Genomic DNA, 26,298 nt, shown 5'->3' on the forward strand with positions numbered 1-26,298 from the left:
GTGTGTGCATGTGTCTTTATGTGGTTGAGCCATTGAGCAGGTTGAGCTTGTAGTTGAGCCACATTTCTTAGTTGGATACGTATATTTAGGTATATCTGAGTTTCTTACGTATACGAAGCCATAAGAAGGGAAGGGACAAGCTAAGCTAAGGGGGGTTGTTTTCTTGTCGTAAAGTTTCTAGTTTGGTTTTCTTTCTTTTTGCTCAGACGAATGGGATGATCACTTTCACTGTTAAAAGGGTTCAACTTCCAACCTTCCAATTCACATGTTGATCTTCCCTTCTCTCTCTCTCTTTCTCTCTGGGTCCCTCTTATTGTTTCCTGGGAATTTAAGGTTGAAACCAGACTCATCTAGAGAGAGAGAGAGAGAGAGAGCCACAGAATCAGGTGGAGACGACGCGTGTAAGATAGGGGAAGGGAGGGAGGGAGAGATGTGGTGGTGGTATTCGATCAATATTCACGGGTTGGTGTTTTTGTGTGTCACGGGTGGTGGAAGTAATAAAAGGAACGTTCCCCAAATCTCCTTCCAACTCCCCGGTGTGAGCCTACTTTTATCTTCTAGTACTACAAAAGGAAAAAAAGAAAATTTTGTGGGTATATAGTTTGGGATTTAGTGGCTAATAATCTTAATTAAATTCAATTATAGGTAGTATTAGACTATTTCTCTATTAGTATGTATGGTATTAGTAGTTAGAAGAATAGTAGTGTTGGTGAGAGACACTTTAGGCAAATGAATTCATAATCTTAATTGAATCTTTTTTTTTTATATAATTTTTTAGCAGAGAGAATTCAAACATAGAATCGACAGAATAATTTACTATAGGGAAAGAGAATGCTACCTGGGCACGTGAGTATGCTGCCCCTATGCCCAGACACAGGGGCGGGTGAAATGACTATCATGCCCTCGAGAAATTCTACCTTTCCATGGGGGCACGACAGTCATTTCAACCGCCCATGTGTCTCAGCACTGGGGCAGCGCACCACACGCTCACAGGTAGCATTCTTTCTCCCTTTAGTAAAATATGAGAAAAAGAACCCTGAAAGGTAGTGTGGTCCCTGCACCCAGACATAGAGGGGAGCGAAATGACCCCCCCTGAAAAGCGAAAATTCCACTTTTGTTGGATTCTCAAGTGTGGTGCACTGGACAATGCACCACATTGGGGCGATAAAAACCCGTAATTATGGAAGAACGTTCCATACATGAATAGTGCAAGAATGAATCTACACACTACAAGCAATTAGGGGATAGAAAATGATATCATTCTTATGGGACCCATAAGGTCAAAATAGAGAAAAAAATGCAAGTGTGGGGCTCCACTTTTTTTTTTTTTTTGTTTGATGAAACAACAACAAAGTGAAGTGTAATCACACAAACCACACACCAATCCCAAAAGGTTAACCGACTTTTGGAACTGTGGAATGGCGGATATACACAATACATACACCACACACACACCCGATGTGGGACTAAATCCACCCCTTTTCTTTTGATGAAACAACAACAAAGTGAAGTGTAATCACACAAACCACACACCAATCCCAAAAGGTTAACCGACTTTTGGAAACGTGGAATGGCGGATATACACAACACATACACCACACACACACCCGATTACCCTTTTTCTTTTGATGAAACAACAACAAAGTGAAGTGTAATCACACAAACCACACACCAATCCCAAAAAGTTAACCGACTTTTGGAACCGTGGAATGACGGATATACACCACATACGCCACACACACACCCGATGTGGGACTAAATCCACCCCTTTTCTTTTGATGAAACATCCACTATTTATTATATGAGTATGATATAAAAGAATCTGTATAAGGGGAGTGTACCAATCTTTTTCCACTTTCCCTACATATAATTATAGAAAGTAGATTCTAACAAAAAAAAAAGGATAAATTATATGTCACTCGCTGGTTTTCAAACGAAACTCAGATCACCCCCTAATTTTTGAAAAAATTCAAATCATCCCCCGATTTAGACCCCAATATGACAAATTAGTCCCTAATTTTATATTGTTAAGTGATGATGTCAGCCACTTAAATAAATTTAAATCCCTAAACTACCCTTGACCAATGTTGAAGATGAAAGAAGGGTAGTATTGTAAATTTAATTCTAATATTTTAATACAAGGATAAAATAGTCATTTCACACCAATAACTAACAGCAGACTAACACCATTACTGTAGAGAGGGTGATTTGAATTTTTTCAAAAACTAAGGAGTGATCTGAGTTTCGTTTAAAAATCAGGAGGTGACGTATAATTTACCCCAAAAAAAATTATAAAAAAATTATGGAAGGTAGATTGCTAAGCGACAAGGGAATTAAACCAGTCACGAGGAGTTTGCGGATCCGATGCCTGTAGGTTGTTATAAAAGCATATAATAGTGAGTGACCAATGAAGAGTGAAGAAAGGGTGAAGACAATAAGAACCTTAGCTAAATTTCCCATATTTCCTATAGAAGGAAATGAAAGGAAACTGTAGCAACTTTCTAGTATCACGGTTCACGTGACACAAAATCAAACAAAAAACATAAAAAAAATAAAAGATTGAATTTTTATTTCAGACATTACAAGTGCATGACACATGCATGTGGGGATCGGATCACGGGTTAGTTAACAGTAATCATTAGTGTATATATATATGTATGGAGATTTCAGTGTTAAAATTCTTGCTTTTGGTGTGAGGTTTTTTTGGTGGGGCTATGATGGAGCCCATGATGGACACATCATCAAAGAAATTGCTGATAATATTTAACCAACTTGGGGAAAAGAATTTTCACAACATCTCATGTGAATGCTACCGTTCTAAACATGTAGATCCCATGTGAATGATACCATCCTCTATAGTCCGATTGATGTGACAATTGATGTGTTAGGTACTTGATCGATATGCCAAAAGCTTTGAAGTTGATGGAACGCGTTATATCAAACCCTTTAATCTATCCTATACTAAGTTGACCTAATCTATCGCACATACACTAGAGTGGACCCCATTAGACACATAACAGACCATCACGTTTCTGCTGCCATCGTCCTCAGCAACTCTCACTCTAGACAACTTTCACTCTGACGATAAATAGCCTTTTCCAAGTAGTTTCACTCTGCACTAGGATTTTTATCTAACGACAAATAACCCTTTCTTGACGACTTTCACTCTACTCCAGATAGCTTTTTACGTGACTTGAACCTGTGACGTGGTGTCCAGCTTTGATACCAAATGTTAGGTACTTTATCGATACGTCAAAAACTCTAAAACTGATGAAACGCATTAAATCAAGTCCTTTACCCTATCCCATACTAGGCTGGCCCAATCTAACACCCATACACTAAAGTGAGCCCCATTAGGCTGATAACATGATGAAAACCTAATATTCAAAATCCGATTTAATGTGGCTCACTTTGTAATGATGGTTCGAGGAGATTATGGAAACCTTTAATACTGATGCATATGTAAGTTATCTGATGGTGTGCAGTTCTTGTCTACATACTGTGATTTTCTCAAACTACTTAGAATCAATGAACTACTTAACTCTGATATGTATTGAGGTATGGGATTAGAAACTTTTCCCCCTCTTATTATAGGGCTGGTAGAACAGCTAGCTTCTAAGGCAACCTATGAAAACTGTCTTTTGAATCGTTGGAAGATGATCTCCGATGGTTGGTGGTCGATGATCAATGGTAAACTATGATCGGTCTCTAGCGGTCGGTGGTATTTCACCGTCGATCCTCAACAATCTGACCCATTTTAGTTAAAAATACATCCACCTTAATTACTGTCAAAAATATAACCAGGTTTTGATTTAACTTAAAGGCCATTTTGGTCTAACATGCTTTTATTGCTGTCCCTTTATCCATAACTGATTACTGAACTGCTCTATCAATTGGATTCTTGGGATCTGAACTGAGCTTTGCACATCTCAAGTTTCTAGATTCAGTTAGATATTTACCTGCTATCTCCTGAGATTATTTAGGGGTTTCAGCTATCAATTACATCACTAGAATACATGAGTCGAAAGGATTTGTTCAGAAGGGTACTAGAGAAAGCAGGACTTGTACTCCAATTTTCTACTACCACATGTTTCCAACAAAGCTCTCAATCAGCTTAGTAAGAGTTCTAGGTTGAAGGTTAAATGAAAAAAATAAAAATAAAGGTATAAGGAACATTTTTCTATGCTTACAATAGTGAACACCACCAGCCTGCTTGCATTGTGAAGTGCAAGCATCTCAAAACATTCTCTCTTTTAAATCCGAAGATCGTCAATTGAAAGTTCACGTGCTGTCAACATCTTCAGTTTCTGCAAGTCAAATCCAAAGCATTATGATGTTAGGCCTGACCTTTCACTGTTATTACACTTAAGAGTTAAGATGCCTTCATTGGTTAAGCAGATGAAATGACAGAGAATCATGGTATGGACAAGAGCAGGTTGAATGAGGTGGGGAATAAAATTGAGGTCGTCATATCTGAGATCAGCTACAAACCCTGTAAATAGTACCTGGGTCCGGATCCCAGGATGAGGTTTATTTGAATTTCAGGTTGGTAATGCATTCCTCATTCAGACATCAGGATTCAGATTTGCATTATGGCTTATATATAACAGTTGGAACACACTAGTACCTAGAACTAACCAAGATGTATTCAGATCTATTTCGGTATTTTGAGCAATTATGGATCCTTATGGATCACAGTCAGACTAATGGAAATATTGTGATCCATATGGATTTGAACTGGGTCTCATCTGTCTCAAGCTTGGAGTGGGGTAATGAAATAGCCTGGAATGAAAGCTTCAGATCAGCAACAACCTTTGCCAAATGTATCAACTTACAAATATAACAATAATATGAGGGAAGCAAGAGAGTGGGCCTCTAATCACAATGGCAAAAGGCAAAGTGCAAAGAAGAATGAAGGTCCAATGACCAATTGTTTGGCAGGAAAAAAAAACCTTAAAAAAGCAAGTCTGGACTTCCTTAGAATCAAGCAAAAGTAGTGTTTAGGGTTTCATTACCGTGATAAACTGTGGAGGATCATCAAGACTAGAAGAACCCAGGACAATTTCCCTCCCAAGCTTTCCTGACAGCTTGTGACAAATACGCAACTGATAACAAAAGGCATTTAGTAAGAACCACTTGTACACCAAAAGAATACAACAAGACAACCAAGACATGAAAATCCAAGATTTTCTTACCTCTGATCGAGTGGCTCCACCAATGATAAATACAAAGATACGCTGGCCCATCCTCTTGAAATCACTAGATGCATGCCTCAGTACTGAGTCGCTATATGAGACAGCATAGAGCAATTATCTTTATCAGAATACAGGACTCATGGAAGTTCATGGTAGTACAAGAACAGGAACCAAGCTAATGAATTTGGTAGCCCGCATAACATACTAGAACAACGTGAAGGGGACAAATTAATACCTTGAATATCCATCATCAGAACTACGTGGACGAGCCCATGTGGCAGTGCGCCTTGATCGCATTGAATGAGCAGTTGAAACTTGGCTCGTCTGTCCTGATGATCCACCCTGTGTGCTTCCATGTACTGTTGGACTCGGGTCATTCATACATGGATATTCATTCTTTGGTAGTTCACCTTTACTAAGTTTTTCAATCAGCTCCTGGAACATGGAAATAATGTCATATTTTTTTTTGGGGTTGGGGGGGGGGGGGGAAGATACAAATTACAGCTTGTCCGATACTTTGGTGGTAAATTGAAGAGTACAAATCTTATTACTATATCATAATATAGAGGTTCTTATAACCGTAAAAGAAATTTACACCTGGTCAAACCTATTCTATTAGATATTGTCAGGGGCATGAGCTCAGACATCATGCGATGTATTATGAAGGTAAAAAACCCTTTCCAACAAACATGAATAGTCTGCAAGTAAAATGTTTCAATAAACCCCCTTAGTTTCTCTTTCACATGATCAAGGCTCCAGCGATTACCATAGTTGTCATGGTGCCAAGATGGTAGCCAGTTACCATTACACCTGGGCACAACATAGACCATGACTCCATCTCCTTTGACATCAAGAGCAAGCTTGCTATAGAGTATCCTCTAGTTGTGTTGATTCCCCAAGGAACAGGCATATTGTTGTTGTCTTGGGGTCTGTCCCTCTCCCTTCTACAGCCCTCTTCCTCCTCTCACTGAAAAATGGGCTCAGTCTGTTTGTATTTTTTTTCTCCTGTATTTCCCTTCTTCTCCTTAGCGGGGCCTCTTGTTTCTCCTTTTCCATCCTATGGTAATGAATTTTTAAATTATACCCAAAAGGTAATGAATTTTTGAATCACCTAGAAAACAAAAAAAAAAACATAGGCCAGGACAAGGAGCCAAGCCAAGTGCCACATTTTATAGCCCAGGCCATATTTTTAAATTACTTCTTTTTTCTTATAAATGCTATATGTTAAGTTTTACACTACCACCGGGCACCAGGCATAGGGTTTTTAGGTTCCTTGGTCAGAGGATATACACCTATCTTCCTGCTAAAATCTCAGCCCAGAATAAGTAAAGTTTTTTTTTGGGTGAATAAAAATTTCATTACTAAAGAGGAAAAAAAAGAACAGCCATCAAAAAGAAGGGAGAAAAGCCAAAGACCAACAGCGGAAGCTCAAACAAGGGAGCCCGCAGCTAAAAGAGAGATAGAGGAAAGACCCCAGGAGACAACAATGAGCCTGTTCCTTAGGGTGTCATTACAAGAAGAGAGAGCAACCGAACTAAGTTTGGTTTTAATTTCAAAAGAGATGGAATCCCAAATTTGATTGATAGATCTAGATTTGGAGGTCCATTTCCGAAGATTACGCTCCATCCAAATATGAATGATGACAGCAGAGAAAGCGAGCTTTCCAACCACATAACAAAGAGTAGAACCTCCAAAAATCATATCAACCCAAAGCCATTCTCTGTCCAAAGGAAGGATCCTCCGATTTCTTGGCCAGCATTTAGCAAGGATGCCTTTCCAGATAGAGCAGGAGAAAGGGCACTCAAAGAAGAGATGATTGGAATCCTCAATACCATTCCAACAAAGACCACAATTAGGGGAAACAAGGATGTGAAGATACCGAAGAAAAGCTTGCGTTGGGAGAAGAAAAGCTTGCGTTGGGAGGCAGTTGGAGAAGACTCTCCAGACCGTAAAGCAGTGGCTGGGGATATGATGTTTGAACCAAACAAGTTTCCTCCAAGGAACAAGAGATTGGCGAGACCGAACAAGATCCCAAGCAGATTTGGAGCTGAAAATACCCAAAGAACTTGGCAGCCAAGAGACACAGTCATCCCTAAGGAGGGATCTTCTGGGAATAGATGGCTATAAGTTCCAAATAGAAGTAAGCACAGGGTTTGAGGTACCTAGGGGATCCCATCCATTAGCATTTAAAATATCAGCCACCAGAGCATTTCTAGGCAGCCCAGAGCCATAGATAGTTCTAGGACTGACTTGATGAAGGAGAATTCCCATAGGGTGCCAATGATCTAACCACAAGTAGGTGGAATTCCCATTACCAATGTGGGATTGGATAGATCCAAGAACCACGGAGCAAGATTCAAGAATTTTGCTCCAAACCCAAGAAGCATTCGAAGTTATGTGAACTGTCCAAATAGAATCCGAAAGAAGGAGACCAGAATAGATCCAATCCACCCAGATACTTTTCTTCCAAATCAACTTGATGATGCCAGCCAAATTCACATCCTTGATCCTTCTGATACCCAAACCTCCTTCCACTAAAGGAAGGCAAACTGAATCATAACTAGCTAGCCGAAGAAACCTTGAGGCATCAATTCCTTTCCATAGGAAAGAAGACATGAGGGATTCCAAAGATTTGATAGTGGACCGAGGCAACCCATAATTTCTAGACCAGTAGATGTAGGAAGCTTGTAGCATAGACTTGACGAGCACCAAGCGACCAGCATAAGAGAGAAGCTTGCCTTTCCAAAGTTGAAGTCTTTTCCTAATAAGATCTAGCATTGGAGTACAGTGATGAGCCGATAATCTTGTCGGGATCAAAGGAAGGCCCAAATATTTAACTGGGAGCTGACCAACAGAGAAACCACATTTTTCCTTCAAAGCAGCTTTGTCCACATTAGGAACCCCAGCCAAGAAAAGAAGGGCCTTTGAAGGATTGATCTGGAGCCCCGATAAAGCTTGAAAATGCTGCAAACAGTTCATGATAGACTCAAAGGAACTAATGGAAGCCTTAGAGAAGATCATGAGATCATCCGCGAATGCCAAGTGAGATAGCTTGAGGGCTTTGCATTTGGGGGTGGGGGAGATGAGCTGCTGATCAGTACATAATTGGATTTCCCGAAAGAGGATTTCCAAAGCTAAAGTGAAAAGATAAGGGGATAGAGAGCAGCCTTGGAGCACACCAACAGTAGAAGCAAAATAGCCAGCCAGGCTTCCATTAACAAGCAGAGAGAACCTGGGGGAGGAAATGCAACAATGAATCCAATGGATGAAGACCAGAGAAAACCCCATCTTGGCCAGGACTTTAGCAATGAAATCCCATCTCAAAGAATCGAAGGCTTTGTGAATATCAATCTTCATAAAAGCAGCTCGGTCATGATTCTTTCTCTCAAAACCTCTGACTATCTCATTGCACAAGAGGATGTTATCTGAAATGTTCCTACCTGGGATGAAGGCAAACTGGTTTTCACTGACAAGGAGATCCACAACAGTCTTGAGTTTGAAAGCAAGGATTTTTGCGATGAATTTGTAAATCAAGTTGCAGAGGGCAATGGGCCCGAAATCCGACATCACAGAAGCTCCCTCCTTTGGAATGAGGCAAAGAAATGTATGGTTCACCCCTAAAATCTGACTAGGGTTGAAGAAAAAACTTCTAATAGCTTTGATGAGATCATCCTTTATGATATCCCAAGTAGCTAAGAAGAACCCCATACTAAATCCATCTGGCCTAGGAGCCCGGTTCAACTTGATAGAGTGGATAGCAGCAATAATTTCCTCCTCCATAGGAATGGCACTAAGGGACTGAATGAGCTCATTAGGAATGAACTTGTTGAACAAATGATCAGGAATCTGATCAGCAGCATCCAAAGGGCCAGTAAAAAGGTCCTTAAAATAGTTCACAGCCATGTCTTGGATATCTTTCACATTAGTAACAGGAGAACCATCGGGAGCATCCATCTGTAAAATGGAGTTGAAATTGGATCTAGATTTCATAGAGCGGTGGAAGTAGGCTGAGTTAGAGTCCCCTAGGTCCAGCCACTTGATCTTGGACTTTTGCCTTAAAAAACTTTCCTCTTGGGTGAGAAGCAAAGATAGCTCAAGGGCAGCAGCTTTTTCATCAGCAGCAAGTTGACTATTGAGATTATCCACTTGGATTTGCAACTGAATGGTAGCAAGTTTGTCTTTGCAGTCCTGAACATTCTGGGATATATTACCAAAGAAATTGGTATTCCAGGCTTTGAGGGCAAATTTCACATTCCTAAGCTTCCTGGCCAAAGCAAGAAGGGGGGAGAAGAAAGCTTGAACAGACTTGTCCCAAGCATCCTTGACAGTGGTGAGAAAAGAGGGATAAGAGGACCACATGTCAAAGTATTTAAAAGGTTTGGAACCGAAGGAATTGTAAGGTTGGATAGATAAAGCTATGGGACTGTGATCAGATATTCCAGGGGTGTCAAAGTTGGCATAGGAAGAGGGAGAGGAAGCCAGCCAGATTTCATTCACAATAACACGATCAAGCTTACAATCAATACGGAAGAGACCAGCCCTTTTATTGCTCCAGGAGAAAGAAGGGCCAATCCAGCGGAGATCATCCATACCCAGGTCTTCAATACAGTCATTAAAAGCAGCTGTAGAGTCAAGATCCAAATGGTCACCTCCCTGTTTTTCAAACCCAAATCTGATCACGTTGAAATCTCCACCAATGCCCCAAGGGAAAGGGCCTATAAGGCCAGCAATATTGCGGAGATCATCCCATAGAGACTGCCTTAGGATAGGGCAATTGAAGGCATAGATAACAGTGAAAAAGAAGGAGAATTGGTTTAGACAGTCCGAGAAGCTTAAATGGATGAATTGGGCCGAAGAGGAAACCAAGGAGATTTTGATTTTTGAGGGATCCCACATCACCTATATACGGCCATCAGGGTGGTGGGAATAATTGGATAAGAAAGACCAACCGGGAGCAATGGAGTTTGAGATCCTAGCAGCATTTGGTTCTTTAACATGAGATTTAAGCAAGCAGCAGTAGGTGGATTGGTGATGGCGGATATGGGATCTAACAGCAGCGTGTTTACAAGGGGAATTGAGACCCCGAGTGTTCCACACAAGACCGAGATTCATTTGAGCAGGGAGAGGGATTGCACCTTAGTCCCCTAAAGCCGGGACATGACACTTCGGGACGCGGAGGAGCTACGGTGTCGCCGATTGTAGGAGCAGGCAAGGGAATTCAAACCAGTAGGAGACGAGAGAACAGGGGAGTTGCAGGGATTACTGGTTAGAGGAAGGGATTCGGGTCGGAGGAAGAAGAATCCAAACTGGCGACCAAGGAGTCCAGCACCCGAAGACCCGACCCAAATGGGTTAAGAGGGGAGATGGACGAGACAGGAGAGGGGGTCCCAGTGGTAGAAAACTTAATGGGTTTTTTTTTTCTTTTGGGTTTTTGCTTTTTTTGTGGAGGGTTTTTTAGGGATTTGGGTCACAAGAGTTGGGGAAGGGGAAGGAGACAAGAGGGATGTAGGTCCCACCAAAGGAGGAAGAGAGGGGTTATCATTAAAGGGGAAAGAATCGGGGAGAGGCAGGGAAAGAGAAGTCTCAGGGTTTCTAACAGGAGAGGTGACGAGGTCTCTCGCAGGAGAAGGGACGTCTTCCAGAGGAATACCAGGTTGCAAAGGTTGCGAAACCACTGACAGTTCTCGAGGAAGAGAACCATCACCAGAGATGGCAGGGCAAACATCAGCCAGCGTTGATGTCATGTGGGATCGACTGCGAGGGGCAGCAGAATCAAGGATCTTCTCGGGCAAGGGCCAGAGTCCATAGGGTTCTCTTCCGATAAAGCTGCAAATCGGTTTTGTCTGATGGATAAAGAAGGGGAACCCAAGATACTGCCTTGTTGGACCACTGGAACATGACTGCGGTGTCGGCAGTGAACTCTGGAACGAGTTCGGCCTCTAGTTTGGGGAGAAAACCCAGAGGGAGCTTTAGAGATCCGATGGTGTTCTACTCTTGGCGCAGGGGCAAGCTCCGTTGGGAGAGAGGTGCCAGAGGAAGGAAAACAGAGAGCTCAGTCATGTCCAAATTTCTTGCAAATCAAACACTGGGGAGGCTTCCAATCGAAGTGGACTTCCTGTTCAAACGAGTAATCATTACCTTCATTCACAGTGATGAAGGACGGCAGAGGTTCATCAGCTGCAACTTCCACGCAAATAAGAGCATATGCAAGGCGAAGCTTCCGCATAGTTTGCATGTTCGAGAACAAAGGCTTCCCCAGCACTGAGCCCACTGCACTAAGGCCATCGGTGCACCAGTAATGGAGAGGGAGTCCCGGAAGAGATACCCAGAGAGGGATAGAAGAAAGATCAACACGGCGGAGCTGCAAGTGTCGATGCCACTGCCGGAGGAAAATGGGCTTCTTTCAGACTTGCCAGGGGCCTCCTTCAAGCACACGATTCTTATCAAGGGCATCAGAGAACTTGACAATGAAAAATCCATTGTCAAGGAGGTAGGTGTCAAGAGTGCCAAGAATTCTCCATTGCCAGGAAAGAGAAGATTTGACAACGTGGAAAGAAGGTCTTGAACGTAGGAAATGACCCACTACGCAAGACTCCTAAATCTTAGCTTCGTCATCGAGAGAACCAGAGGAGCAGGAGGTTACCTTAGTAGAACCAACCACCGAAGGAGCAACAAAGTGAAGGGGGAGTCCTTCAGACAAGAGGGGAGAACTGTAGGGGGAATTGAAAAGGGAACTCCATTTGGGATGTTCAGAAGGAAGGACAGAGGCGGGAGGAGAGTCAGAGAGAGGGGGGGAGAGGAAGAGGGCATTCTGCCTGCAGGTTTTAGGACATCAGGTTACCGGAGAAAAAGGTTGCCGGAGAAGAAGGGTTGCCATCGTTCAAATTGATTCCATTCCCAGTTCTGATATTGTTACGTGGTGAAAAATCCAATGATTCAGTGCTGAGTTGATAGGTGCTTCGAAACACTTTTAGTTTACAGAAATCATTTATTATAAGTAAAGAAAGTTGTTCAAAGTCCAACTTAAAATTTTTAAAGACTACAAATTATCCAGTATAGAGAAATGACAGCCTTGAAATTCTGAGCCACTTTTTGCTAATTTGGGGTGGCTACGATGTCCTCTATCTCGTGGACCCATCTTTTTACCTCCATGTAGCAGATGGGGAAGAGTTAAACTCCCCTGGCATAGGGTTGTTTACCCTTCACTATGTCCCTGTATAATAATGTGGGTGCTAAAGGTCAAAATATAAAACAAAGGAGGTAAGAATGATGTTACAGAAACTTATAAGGGTAAGATATGAGAAACACTCAAGATTTATAACATGTGGAAGACTCAGGACTCTTTTTTTAGGTCTGGACACCTAACATATAAGAGGTGACTGGTCGCCTTGGGCCTCAAGGTCTGCCTTCTTGCCTAGGTGGCGCCTAGGCATCACCTAACAACTATAGTTATGATCATTATATTCTGTGCATCAGAGGATATGCACTCTAGTGACATCTTAATGATGTTGGACATCTACCAGTAAGATTCAGGCATACGCACGCACATCTTCCATGATTCATAAAGAAGATATAACTCAAAAGTAGAAATTAATAAAACTCGAAAAACATCTTGTTAACTAGGGTCTTTTAGTTCATTTTTCCACAGGCAAACAACATATTAAAAATGGGCAAGGGTTCTCTTAGCCACTGAGGTACCCTACACCCCACTCAAAGAATTTTCTATTCATTTTCAGGAGAGAGAAAAATAAATTGAAAACTCTCTGTGAAGGGCATAAGCCAGTGGCTTAGAGACAAAAATAAAAGCAAAAGAAAGCCCAAAAAGGGGTAAAAAGGACCAAAAGTGCCAAACCCATCAAAACATGACTGCCAAACAAGATAATTCCCACTAAAAGATCCTTTTCCTATCACCACCCCCTAAAAGCCAAGAAGAAAAGGCCATACAAAACACACGAATATCAACTAGAAAACCAATGCCATCTAGAAAACAAACCCCACCCTTAGACAACACCTAAACACATGAACAGAAAATTCCAACCTCTCGTTTCAGATACAATTTGGTCCATCAAACCACTTCGATCTCTAATTTTTCTGTAGAAAAACTTTATAGACAAGGCCATAACTGCCAGGCAAAACTCGGGCCACATTTCAATGGAATTCTGACTCTAGGCTTTTGGGATTCTAAGAGATCCTACAATTCTGATTCTCATTTGTCTCTAGAATGCTTAAAAAAGTCACAGATTCTGGAATGTACCATCACCCTCATGAATCACTGTTATGATTTGCATGGAGTTAGCTATGGAGAAGTGATTTAAGATGAGTCTCAGAGATGTATCAGAGAGACACTAAGAGATGGTGGATATGCATATATACATGCAAAACTTGTGTTTTAAGCATAATACACTATACTATGACTAAAGAGAATTCAAATTCCTTTTGCGTTATCTTTTTTATTCAAATTCTCTATGGCAAGTGCAATATCAAGCCTACATATAATTAAGAAGAACTAAGAAGCAATTTGTCCAAAACTAGGTACGGGAATGGTCGGCTAAGTTATATTTAAGTTTCTAGGAACTTAAATGCAAATCAGAACTCAGAAGTCTCCAGGGACAAAAATGTACCTCATATAATCCTAAGGTCTTAACCGTAAATATAATCTTTAAATCTGTAATAAGGGTTTAAAGATTATCAGAGAGACCCTAAGAGATGATGGATATGCATATATACATGCAAAACTTGTGTTTTAAGCATAATACACTATACTATGAGTAAAGAGGATTCAAATTCCTTTTGCGCCATCTTTTTAATTCAAATCCTCTATGGCAAGTGCAATACCAAACCTACACATAATTAAGTAGTACTAAGAAGAAATTTGTTCAAAACTAGGTATGGGAAGGGTCGGCTAAGTTATATTTAAGTTTCTCGGAACTTAAATGCAAGTCAGAACTCAGAAGTCTCCAGGGACTAAAATGTACGTCATATAATCCTAAGGTCTTAACTGTAAATATAATCTTTAAATCTGTAATAAGGGTTTTGTTCGCTACCGTTTCACCTGAAAGCTTGAACTGTCAGGGAAGGGCAGCGTCAATGTATACATCAACACTCCCCCGCAAATGCAGGCCAAGATTCCATGGTCCTTGCATGTGGAGCTAATGTGGCATTACCCGATTTATGCACTTCCCAGGAGTCGAACACTTGACCTCCCTGCTCTGATACCATGTTCGCTACCATTTCACCTAAAAGCTCGAACTGTGTTAGGGAAGGGCAGCATCAATGTATACATCAGCAGGTTCAAATGTAACTAAAATATATTTTATAAGCACTTAAGGGTATAATTGTAAGTCAAAAGCCCCCAAGCTTAAGTGTAATATGTGAAATCCTTCTTTAAAGTGATTCCATCGTATTTATTTTCCTCTCTCTCTCTCTCTGATACACTGCTTCCTAGAACAGAGGCATTCTGGGCCGATTACTATCACTACATGCGCATCTAGTGCAGTGGCTTGGTATTGGATCCCTTGACCATCTTCCGAAGTGAAAAAGAATCTAAAGATAAAACGCTGTAGGAGCGGACTCGACCTCCCTGCTCTGATACCATGTTTGCTACCATCCCACCAAGAGCTGTAACAGTGTCTATAGCTTTGATACCATGTGAATAACATCAGAAAAATAAGAAGGGGAAGAAGAAGAAGAAGAGAAAACGAGAAAGGGAGAGAACCCAAGATCGTATTACCTTGGCGCTAATACCAAGAGTCCCACACTCTCGAGTCTCGATAACAAGACCAATCGGGCAAAGAGCGACCTTGGTGGTGCCAATGGTAGTTGGGAAAACATAGTGAAGAAGAAGGCTCTCCCCTTGGGGCTGTTTGGATTGGCCGAACAGGGATCCCCAAGACAAGCCGCACAGAGAAGGGGAGGGAGCCCAGGTGGTGGCAACACCACCTTAGGGAAACTAGCCATGTTGGGGGGTTTCACTCAGGTGGGAGGGTGGGTTCGCTGAGAATCAAGAGGGTCACGACAAAAGTTATTCTGTAATTAGTTATATTACGTTGGGTATTTCGTCATTTGCTTCAGGGTATTTTTGTAATTGTGCTTTTGTTTTCTTAGGGATTAAAAAACTGAGTGAGGATAAGTAACTTCTTGAGGAAGATACATTTTAGCTTCTTGAACAAGTAAGTTCTTCGCATCTTAAGTAAGCTACCTTTACCTTCTTAAGCAGGTAACTCTTTTACCATATAAGGATGTAAAACTCCTTTTGGGTAAGATAGAATGGAATGAAATGAAATTTTGTATTTAGTGAGAGGTTCTTATATGAGCCCGTAGGATCTGATCCCTTCGTATCTTCCCACCCTTATCTCTTTCTTCATCTCTTTCTCCCACCTCTAACCATAGTTGTCATGGCGTCGCCATGGCGTCCTGGCGCTGGGAGAGGTGGCATATCGAGCTACGCCATGGTGGATGTAAATATATCGTTCGATATGGCTTCCATGGCGACGCCATGGACGCCATACCACGATATGTTGGCATATCGGTCGATATTTTGACAGGTTAATCTATATTTTCAATTTTTCATACTTTCATATACACTAATGGATATTAGTTACACTTTCATGAATTAAACCATAGTATACTAGTAGTAGTGTAGTACACTTTCATGTTGATTTTTGATGTTATAGGACATATATTATAGCATACTAAATGACATTAAAAATACAGAAAATAAAAAATTAAACATGGTCGACATGCTCGCCATGGCAACGCCATGGCGGGCGACATGTCGATATATCGACGTGACACCCTTCCACCGACTTGGATCGCCGTGACGCCGTGACAACTATGCCTCTAACTTGTGTTACTATGCATGGGTACTGTTTACAGCTCTAGAACAGCACTTATCTCTCTCCCCCTTCTATGCAGGGTAACTATTCAATGGTGCTGTTCGCAACCCCTCAACAGTAACTGATTTTTTTCTCCTTCCCTAATCTCTTCCCCGTCTTAAAGCCCTAATCGGTCCTAACACCCTTCCCACCACTTCTTCCTCGTAGTCCAGTCCTAGATATCTAAACCTTTAAGCTGTCCAATGTTACTAAGTTTCACATCTGAGGATGAAGCTAATTCCTTTTCTAGCCACTTGTAATATACAATTTCAGGTTGAAACCATGTGCATCAGATACATACATAAAGCATACCTTACACAATACATATGAAGAATAATCAACCCGGACTCGAATATAGCTTATAAATTCTTCAAACGAATACATCTTCATGAAGACCAGATCGGATGCAACATAGTGATGAGAAAATAACATATCCCAAATGAATGAACTTAAAAATATGAAATGAAAACCAGAATTTGGCATTGAAACGCTAAGCTACATCCTTCTACAGCCCCTTTAGTTACCCTTCTTTTTTTTTTGGGAGGGGGAGGGGGTGGGGGAAAGTGGGTTATGGCAGCCATAAGTTCGTTACTGCTTTCTACTAAGTACTAACCCTACAACTATGATAGGCAAGAATTATTACCAATACCAGTGTACCACCCAATCATGAAGCTTGGTTAGCAGCCAAGTTATAACAACGGAGTGGAGACTCCAATTTGGAAATGAAACCAAGACTAAAGAAACTTCAACAAATTATATAACAATACAAGCAAGGTGTTAATGGCTTTGCTCAGAGTTAAAAGAAAACCATCTTTAAATGGTGAAAGTTCAATTGCAAAACATATGAAGAATAATCAACCCGAACTCGAATATACCTCTATCATGGGGTAAAAGCGTGATAGTGCCCATTGTTGCTCCTCCCCACCTGTTCGTTCTTTTCTAGCTGAATGGTTCTTCTGGTAATTAGACAAAAAAAATGCAAACATTGTCAGGCACTCAGTCTAGACCTTTATGCAGGCAAGGAGCTGCACCAATCATACTGCTACTATACTTACCTTCTGAATATCAAACTTGAGAGAGAAGCGCCCTGCTGAGTTTTGTTTTGAATCCGACAGTCCCTCAAGCAATCTCATGTTGTTTACAGCATTCATGTCATCAGCTGATAATCTTGCTAACTGCAGGAAAAATGGCACAGGGAACCTAAATAATGAATATTTGCTGACTGATATAGAATGTAAAACAAAATGCACATAACATGTGAAAATATTTATTTTGCCAAACCTAGTTCCTTCACTGAGTTCTAACATTATTTGATGGTAAAGAAGTCAGATATTAGCATATTATGACTAATTGAAAGGGGAGAATCTAGGACAGAGAGAGAGAAAGTCCAATATGGAGATACAACTGTGATGGAGAGATAAGGCTATACGATAGTGAATACCACTGGAAATGTGATATCAAATAGAATCAAGCCAATCAACCAACTAATGCGGATCCGGGGTCCGAAAACCCTTTTCAGATCACTTATGGGTACACCAGAATAATAGTGCTCAATCAACCCACAATTATTATTGGCAATTTCGTAAATTAAAGAAGTTCAACTTAAGAGAGGGAACACAAGTAATTGAAATGTAATGTGCTAGTGATAAGGGCAAAGTTGGAACTAAAAAGAGATAACAGGACATAGCATAATAAAGGAAAAGGTTGGAGGCAATATGTTTGAGTTTGAAGATCGTCTTCAACCTCTGATAGAATCCATAATACGAAAGACCAGCAAGCGTCGATGAGGAGAACTCCCTCCAAGGGCCTTCGTTTGGTCTGAAATTCCAGGAGTAGCATCGCCTTGCCATGTATCGATTCCAGCAATCCACCATTCAAGACAGCAATCAGATTATTTAACAAAATTCCTGCACTCAGAGATTGGCGAACCAATGACACCAGGTTCAGTCACTGGGTTCGATATCACAGTAGGGGAGGATTTAGGGAACATGCACCTGGTGTTTGGGTCGCTGTAAGATGGTGTATCAACACTCAAAATCGCAGGGGCTGCCGGTTAGGGATGACGGTTCAGCAAAGTTGTCCTCTGATCTTGGTAGTACCACCCAGAATAGGAAAGGAGGAAGAAAATAGAAGAAGAAGAACAGGGATAATGGGATTGGGTCTCTCATTCTCTCCCTTGGGCTTCTCACCGTCCCGGGTCTCTCACCACACTCACTCATGGGAGCACAAGCACATGGCCAATTTCTAATACTCCAAGTCGTGTGCTGTTCAGTCTTATACTTTATTTATAGCATCAATTACAACCCAATCAATTGAACTAGAACCTTTCCATTAAAAATCAAAACAAAATAAAATTCCTATACCTAATGGGAAACTAGCCTATTAGCTATTACATGAAAATAGGAAATAACTGAATTAAAAAAAAAAAAAAAAAAAAAAACAAATAAGACAGCCCAAATTGCAGTTGCCCATTTGTCTTCAAACTGATCTCATCCAGCTGGTCATGGGGCCCACAAGATATCAACAAAATCTTCCCTTTAATCTCCACACAATTGGGACCGGTCTGCCTTATGAGATGCTCCATCGAACCAACAAAAACCCACCACATCAACAGACCAGGCTGTCTCCCACAACAGTTGACTCCCCCAACGATACTGGGCTGGTTTTGGGGCCTTGTTCCTACGGCTACACATGGACCTGTGATCTACACCACCAATTCACCATCAAAGCAAAAGGTCCATGAACTGCTTACATTCAAGTCGTAATAACATTTGTCTGCATGTAATCATAAAAGCTAGACATTGTTGGTTGGAATAGACAAGCCTCAAATAAAGTTTCTAGGCTTCTACTACAGTTATAGTTGTCAAGGCATCGCCTAGGTAGGCGCCTTGGATGCCTTGCTCATTTTGTTGTTGTTGCCTTGCGTCCAGGCCCCCTCCAACGCCTTGGGTTGCCTTGACAACGATGACTACAGCCAATCTCTATCAAGGTAAGTAGGTAACTATATAGCTTGAGAGAGCAAGAAGCGGAGTGTGGCTAAAATGGGGGATCCAGTTGGCTTTACATCTTCAGGTTCGGATAATATCTATCGGCATCATAGTTGTCAAAGCGTCGCTGTCGCCCTAAGCATCCAGGCGCCTTTCTCTCGCCTTGATTTCTGTAACCACCTTGGTCGCCTAGGAGATGCCTTGTCGCCTTGTTGGTGTCGTCTTGGTTTTTAGCCCCCTCCATCGCCTTGGTTCGCATAGGCGTTGGATTAGTTGGGAATTATTTTATCTATTTTTCTTCTTTATTTCGGCCGTAGATAGTAGCATTTGAGTCCATAATAGAGTCTAATTCTATTTCCGTTTCAATTAGGATTTTTTTATTTCAGTTTCAAAGTAGGAATAGGATTTATTTTCTTTTAATTCTATAAAAGAGCATGTACTCCCACGATGGAGATCAGTTTTTTTGGAATGAAATTTTTATGTTGGTTGAAAGCATGGATGCCGTGAGCTGTGCATATCTCTCTCTCTCATTTTCAATTCTTCTTCTTTTTCTTTCGTCTGAATCAGCCGGTTCTTCTTCCAGGTTTGATCTCCATTCTATCTCCTGTATTTCTTTCTCTTCCACTTCTTTAGTTCCAATTTCATTATAACTACATGGTTCCCTGTTTCTAGGTGGTACTGGTAGCCCAAACTGTTGAGTTCGATCTCCACCATTACTGAACAGTTTGGCATGAGATTTTGGTCGAGGGTAGGGTTTTCATGTGTGATTCAAACATCAAGGTATGAAGGTTTTCATGTATGATTCAAACATCAAGGTATCATACCGGACAGACCCTTCTGCTGTGAGTTGCAGAGTTGAAAACCATTGTTGGTTCTGTTTTACCGCCAGTTCTAACTTCAGTAAATTTTTTATTTAAATCTGGTTGATGTTTTGGGTTGTGAGCTGGTGGATTTCATAGATCTGTGAGGTAATTCCTTCCAAAATTTCAAGTCCATTAGAGATCATATGAGAGAGTTGATTTTGTCAAAGTAAAGGAAGTTCTTCCACCCTTGCTGTTTGTCGGGAGCTAGAAGAAAGCACTGTTCATTGAAATTAAAGAACGACCCCTCTATTCTGAAGTAACTTTGATTAAATCCCTCTTTTAACTTATCTTCCAATTTTACCCTCTGAATAAGAAACTTATCCCAACTAGATCTAATTCTGTCCTGCCTTCCCAAAGATCTTTCCACTGTTCACAATATTTACAGAATTGCCACCCTCTTGTAAACATTGATTTAATAACTGTTTTGCCATTTTTCCTTGGATTTGAGTGCTCCTTCGCTTGGATGGGCCCACAAGCAGCCCAGTAAGGGTTATTTCAACCCGGGTCTGCACCAATAGCACAATGAGAAATTTAATGAACTTGAGTTACAAGCATGGCTGAAGCTTGTGGAATGGACCTACTGGCTGGGGCTGACTATAGTTTCTATTCACAGGCTGGCATAAAAACAGAAGTGTATACTCATTTCTAGCTCCTGAACAGCATGGGCTTACCCATGCCAGCAAGTTGCTGACCTCGGGAAAGAGGATGAATATGACATATTATGAAAATTTAGCAATATGAAAAAGTGGGGGCATTTTCTGCCCTAGAAAAATCCATGGAGCAAAGGAGACAGTGTCCAACCAAAAAAAAGACATTAAGCTACAACTCTACACAAGAAAAAAATTGGTAAAACAGATGTTGCCAAGGCTAGTTTTGATACTGTCATAGAAAGGTTCCACACAAGGAGACCAGAATAGGGAAGCTGTTGGTAAATAACAACAAAAGCAGCTTACCTGCATTAATTTTGAACCTTTGTCACTCTCAAACTTTTCGGGATGAAGTCCTGCATAAATCATCAACAAACGCAACTTATTTTCAGGGCTTGTATCCTGCACAGAAAAGACAATTCACTTATCAAACACACCCAAATATATGGTACAAATGTAGGCGCATCAGTTTAAATTTTGAAAATAAGTTTCAATAAGGCACCTGTTTTGTCCTTAGAAAATTGATTAATTCCTTTGTCCCTGCCTCTCCAAAGACTAGCTCCTGTTCCAATTGCCCAAGTTCTCGAAGCCCTTGTTCCCTGATAATTCTATTGATTTTTCCAGCAATCTGCAACAAGATGACAAGCTTCGAGTGTAGTTACAATACCATCACATTATCTATAGCTACACTACTGTCACATTATCTATCTATCTATCTACTCAGGCAAAAAACAGACTTCAAAATGATATTTTCAATGTGGAACCAAGCTAGCCAGGTAATTAATTGTCATGAGTTTGTGATGCAGGAGCATCCCTCTAGAGCTTCTAAGGCATCAATTAGGTTTTATAAGAAAATTTCTCAGTGATTTCATTAATTTATGGGTCTCGGCTTCCATTTTCTGTGGGTGCAGTTCTTAGAACTATAAACCCCACTGAATAGGTCCGAGGGTCCACAAACTTTGGGAGTTTGGGGATCTTATTCATGTGTAAGAGTCCTGATCCAAGTTAGATTAAAATCCAAGACAAAATTAAAGAACCATTGTCTAGGCCTGAGTTTTACGAGTCTTTTATATAGATTTACTCATTTACCCCAAATACAATTTTCAGATTTGGGAGAAGAGGAATAAAATTAACATTTTTGCAGCAGGAGCAAGCATCATGATAAACCTTAGGAAGTTAGGAGGGCTCTAGATATCCTCCTACGATTAGCACCCTCCTACAATTCAAGTCTTAATTATTCCTCTCTTTATTCTGTATGGTTTTCATTCCATTTTTCCCCTTTATTATTCTTCTCGTCTTCTCTTCTCTCTATTGTTGTCTCACAGTCCCCGAACAGTTGAAGACCCTCCTGTTCCAGAACTGTCAATTTGAATCAAGTAACTTTGTGATTGATTGGGAAAGTTCAATTGGTATTTTAATATATATATATATATATATATATATAAGCAACCCTTTATTGTTTAATTTGTTTTCTTCAAGATTCATTTCTGCTCATCACCCCTTTGGTTCACTCAATTCCAGTGTACATATATAAGACAATTGAGCATGGTTTGCACCTGTTTTCTACTTTTCTTTTTCTATGTATGTAATCATTATAAATTGTTCTCTACCAATTTTCATTCCCCTGAATCAATCATTGTCCAGTCCTGTAATTAGAAAAAATGAAATCCTAGGCTAGGAATCCCAGATTTGTTGATCTGCAATTCCACCTCTATATTGCACGCTGTTTGAGTTTCCAGATTCATCGTATTTTTCCCTTATTCTTTCTCTGTAATTCGTCAAATCTGTACTTTTCTAATTCAACAAAAGTCTCATCTTGACTCTAGAATCAAGTGCAGTTCTGTTGTTTGATTAATTCTTTAGTATTATTCAAATTGAGTCGGCTTTCTGCAGTCCCTGGCCAAAAGTGCTTAACAAGATTCTCTAAGAGAAAGCCCACCACACATGTGGATCTTGGATATTCTAATCCTTGTTACATCAAATTTTTTTTTTTTGGATGAATAAAAACTTCAAAGGAAAAATGAAAAGGGGGGAGGGGGACAACAAAACAAGAAACAACTTACAAGCCCCTGCCTTTACAGAGGAAGGGAGGCAAGGGCCTTAAAAGGGGGAAGACCTCAATAAACTACAAACAGACAAATACCAAAGGGGGGGGGGGGGGTGCAGCACATCAGGAGGGGGCTATAGCTAGCAATGATCTAACATCAAATAAGGAAGAGTCCCAAATCTACTGGAAAGATCAGGACATTGTAGACCATCTGGAGAGACTGTGCTCAAACCAGAAACTGTAGATAGGCACAATAAATGTGGGATAGCCCACCGTATGATGACAACATGTCCCAGCGAAAGACATGACCACGGATATCCATTCTCTATCGAAGGCCAAAATCCTTCTTCTCCTAAGCACCAGAAGACAGCATGCTGGAGCTTGAAACAAAATTGAACTTCGTCCTGAGTGCACAAGACATAAAGACCTCGAGAAATCCAGATGACCCCCTGAATCATCATCAAGCAGGGAGGGACGGAAGCGGCAAGAGCCTCTCAAGGCTGGACAAGGATCCAAGTGGGTCAACTTCTTGGGATATGGCGGGGAGCTTTTATGACGCCAGCAATAAAAACGGAGGAGGGGGACGATGGACAATCAACGGCAGGAGGGGGAGAGGGGTTGAACATAGTAAGAAGAAGAGGGTTTAAAGTATCGGTTTCGGGTATCGTATCGGAAGGGTGATTTTAAGAGACGTATCGTATCGGAGAGACACAAGATACACTAGATACGTATGGAAATGGTCAAGAAACATATGGAAATGCTTAGGATCTATGCAAAATACAGTTTTGAAGCATAAAATACTATAAATAAGAAATATGTAAAATAGATCATGTATAAAAAGGAGAACAAAGTACAACTAGACAAGTGCATTCAATTGATTATGTATAAAGGGCATGGTTTCTTACATGAACTAATACCAACTTTTTTTAGGTATTGTATCGGTTAGTATTGGCAGATACAGAAGGATACTTTAAACCTTGCCGGCAGGAAAGGGTGGAAGACGGGGGAGGTGGGAGAGGACCCCTGCGTAGTTAGAGAGGGAGAAGGGGTCATAGCGGAGAAGGGCTGAGAAGGAGGGAGAGATGGGCAGTTGGCCAGGGAAGGAGAGCCAAAAATAAACCCCACAGCCGAAACCATGGTACAAAATTTCGCGATATATCGCCGAAATTTCGGTAAATTTCGGTAATTTCGACACTACCGAGACGAGATGGGCTTCCGAAATGAAAAAAGTTCAAATTTCGTAGAAATTTCGGTATATTTCATACGAAATTTTGGTATATTTCATAGAAATATTGTGTATTGAGCAGTATATTTCGGTAAAGTTCGGTCCAGTTCTGTATATTTCGGTAAATTTCGTAGAAATACTTTGTGTATTGAGTATTGAACTATTGACTATTATGAAGTTTATGAGTTATGACTTATGCACTTATGACTTTATGAGTTTAAACTTTAAAGTTTAAACTAAAGGCTACATTTGACTTTATTTTTGTTTCATTACTTTGTTTAAATTTCTTATTATGTCTTTTAGTACTTAAATAATATGTATTTAACTATTTTATACATCAGGGTCCGACCGTATATAGTCAATCAAGGGTGCAAATCCAAAACACCACTTTGAGTTCATTTTTTTTGCAATATGAAGGTTTAAATGTGTTTATTTAGCTTAAATAAGGGTGTACATGAAGTATCAAGCCTTAATATGGCCAAAAACCCATCGAGATGGAGTGCCGAAATATGGCAGAAAAAATACCATATTTCAGTGAAATTTCGGTATATTTCGGATATCTCGATAGGCCCGAGATACCGATATATCGCGAGATATTGAACTATGGCCGAAACCAGCCCCATCAAAGTGAAGTGTAGGGTAATGGCACGGTTGGTATTGGGATGGGCCAGGAAAGCGGGGGAGTGATCATGACAAGAGTTATGAGGGGTACACCCGGAGGGTGAGTGGTGGGCCTTAGACATGGAGGTAGTATGGGCCAGCTCACAAGGGACATGGAGGGCCCAAGCTGGGTCGACCAAGGGATTAGGGCCAAAGGAGGCAATATGACTTTATGAGGGCTAGAATGAGAATCGGGTTCACCTAGAGTGGGATTAAGAGGGGATTTGATGGGAAGAAAGATCAAGAGACATGGACCCCACCCTCAAGGGAGGGTTAGGAAGGGGCAAAAGGGGAAGAAGCGGAGAACAGTGGGTAAAGGAAGATGAAGCGATAATGTTCATTGTCGTGGAAGAGAGAGGCGAAGGCGATGAGAGGTCACTGGAGAAAATAAAGGAGATATGATTGGTTCCATCATGGAGCAAACAGAAGGGATTGTCATAGGATGGCGACTGGTCGGGGGACAAAGTGTGTTGCAGGGATTTGGTTCTACGAAGGTCTTGGGTAGAGAATCGTCTTCTGCTAGTAGGGAAGAGAATCGATTGTCACCATTGGTCCTTGCAGAGTTATGGACCAACGGTAGGGATAAAGGAGCATCATCATGCCCTCGAGGAGAGCCAGAAGCTGGTTTCTTACTACGCCGGCCACAACTGGGAGAGCGATGGCCAGTAAAGGAGTTAGGACTAAGATGGGGAAGGGAAGAAGGGGCAGGGGCTAGATGGTGGTGTGTTGGTTGCTGAGAACATTAATGGTGATACCTGGAGGGAGAGGTTGCTCATCAAGGGCAGTTGGTTTAGTGTAGCAGAGATTGGAGGATGGGGGAGCTTCATCTGCAAACACCTCGACACAGATTCTGGAGAAAGCAAGCCTATCCTTCTTCATGGTTCTGGCATCAGAGTAAAGAGGTTTACCCAACACAGAACCGACAATAAAGTCAATACTGAGCCTATCAGCACACCAGAAGTGGAGTAGGAGCCCAGGCATAGGGATCCACAGAAGGATGGTACTGAGATCAACTCGATGGAGTTGAAGGTGACAATCCCACTGTAGGAGAAAGAACGTTATCCGTCCAACCTGCCACAGTCCATCCTCCAGAGCACGCATCTTGTCGTTTATTCAAAAAAACTTGAAGAGCAAGAACCCGTTGTGCAACAAGTAAGTAGAAGTCCTTGCAAAATAACTTGTAGAATCTATTAATAGAATCAACCATGAAATATGCTAATTTTACTCTTATATTTCCTGATTAAGAGAACATGCCCGTTCGCATAATAGGTATAAAATGAATCCAAGTCCTCCATAAATTAGATTTTATTTTTTTCTCTTAAGCACAAGCGCATACAGGTTTATCTAATGCCCGACCAAGGAGTTAAGCCAATTGTTAGCTTCATTGTCCAGTAATCCTTCCATCAGATTTGGGACTCCATCTCCTTAGACATCAGAAGCAAATTGTCTACGGTACCTCTCAGATTTATTGACTCTCCCAGAAATAGACATATTGTAACATCTTGGAATCTCCCCCACTAGCTACCGAAGGGCATTCCAAAGGGAGTTCTATCAAGGGCACAGCTGAGGGCATAGACAACTGTGAAGAAGAAGAGGTGGTTACCATTGGGGTCAGAGATATTGATATGGATGATTTGGGAGGAGGACGACGAGATGGAGACAAGTAGCTTTGAAGGGTCCCAAAGAACCTAGATGCAACCGTTGGGAGAGTGAGGGTAGTTGGTGAGAAAGGACCAGGAGGAGGCGATGGAAGAGGCTATACGAAGGGCATTGGGCTCAAAGACTTTAGTTTCCAAAAGA

General features: G+C 41.1%; 1 protein-coding gene across 2 annotated transcripts in view; it reads right to left on the reverse strand.

Annotated features, from left to right (window-relative positions):
• Positions 1-3,979: 3,979 nt before the first annotated feature.
• Positions 3,980-26,298, reverse strand: part of LOC122672674 (SNARE-interacting protein KEULE-like) — a 50,494-nt gene continuing 28,175 nt past the window's right edge. For both annotated transcript variants that reach the window (XM_043870144.1, XM_043870143.1), the window contains exons 15-22: positions 21,069-21,194; positions 20,873-20,968; positions 17,125-17,244; positions 16,945-17,025; positions 5,431-5,630; positions 5,196-5,286; positions 5,016-5,105; positions 3,980-4,307 (exon numbers count right to left, since the gene is read on the reverse strand). In XM_043870144.1, coding sequence (XP_043726079.1) covers positions 4,254-4,307; positions 5,016-5,105; positions 5,196-5,286; positions 5,431-5,630; positions 16,945-17,025; positions 17,125-17,244; positions 20,873-20,968; positions 21,069-21,194 — 858 coding nt within the window. In that variant the 3' untranslated portion in view covers positions 3,980-4,253. The remainder of the gene's footprint in view (positions 4,308-5,015; positions 5,106-5,195; positions 5,287-5,430; positions 5,631-16,944; positions 17,026-17,124; positions 17,245-20,872; positions 20,969-21,068; positions 21,195-26,298) is intronic.

Source organism: Telopea speciosissima, chromosome 8 (genome assembly GCF_018873765.1).
Source record: "Telopea speciosissima isolate NSW1024214 ecotype Mountain lineage chromosome 8, Tspe_v1, whole genome shotgun sequence".
NCBI classification, from domain to species: Eukaryota; Viridiplantae; Streptophyta; class Magnoliopsida; order Proteales; family Proteaceae; genus Telopea; species Telopea speciosissima.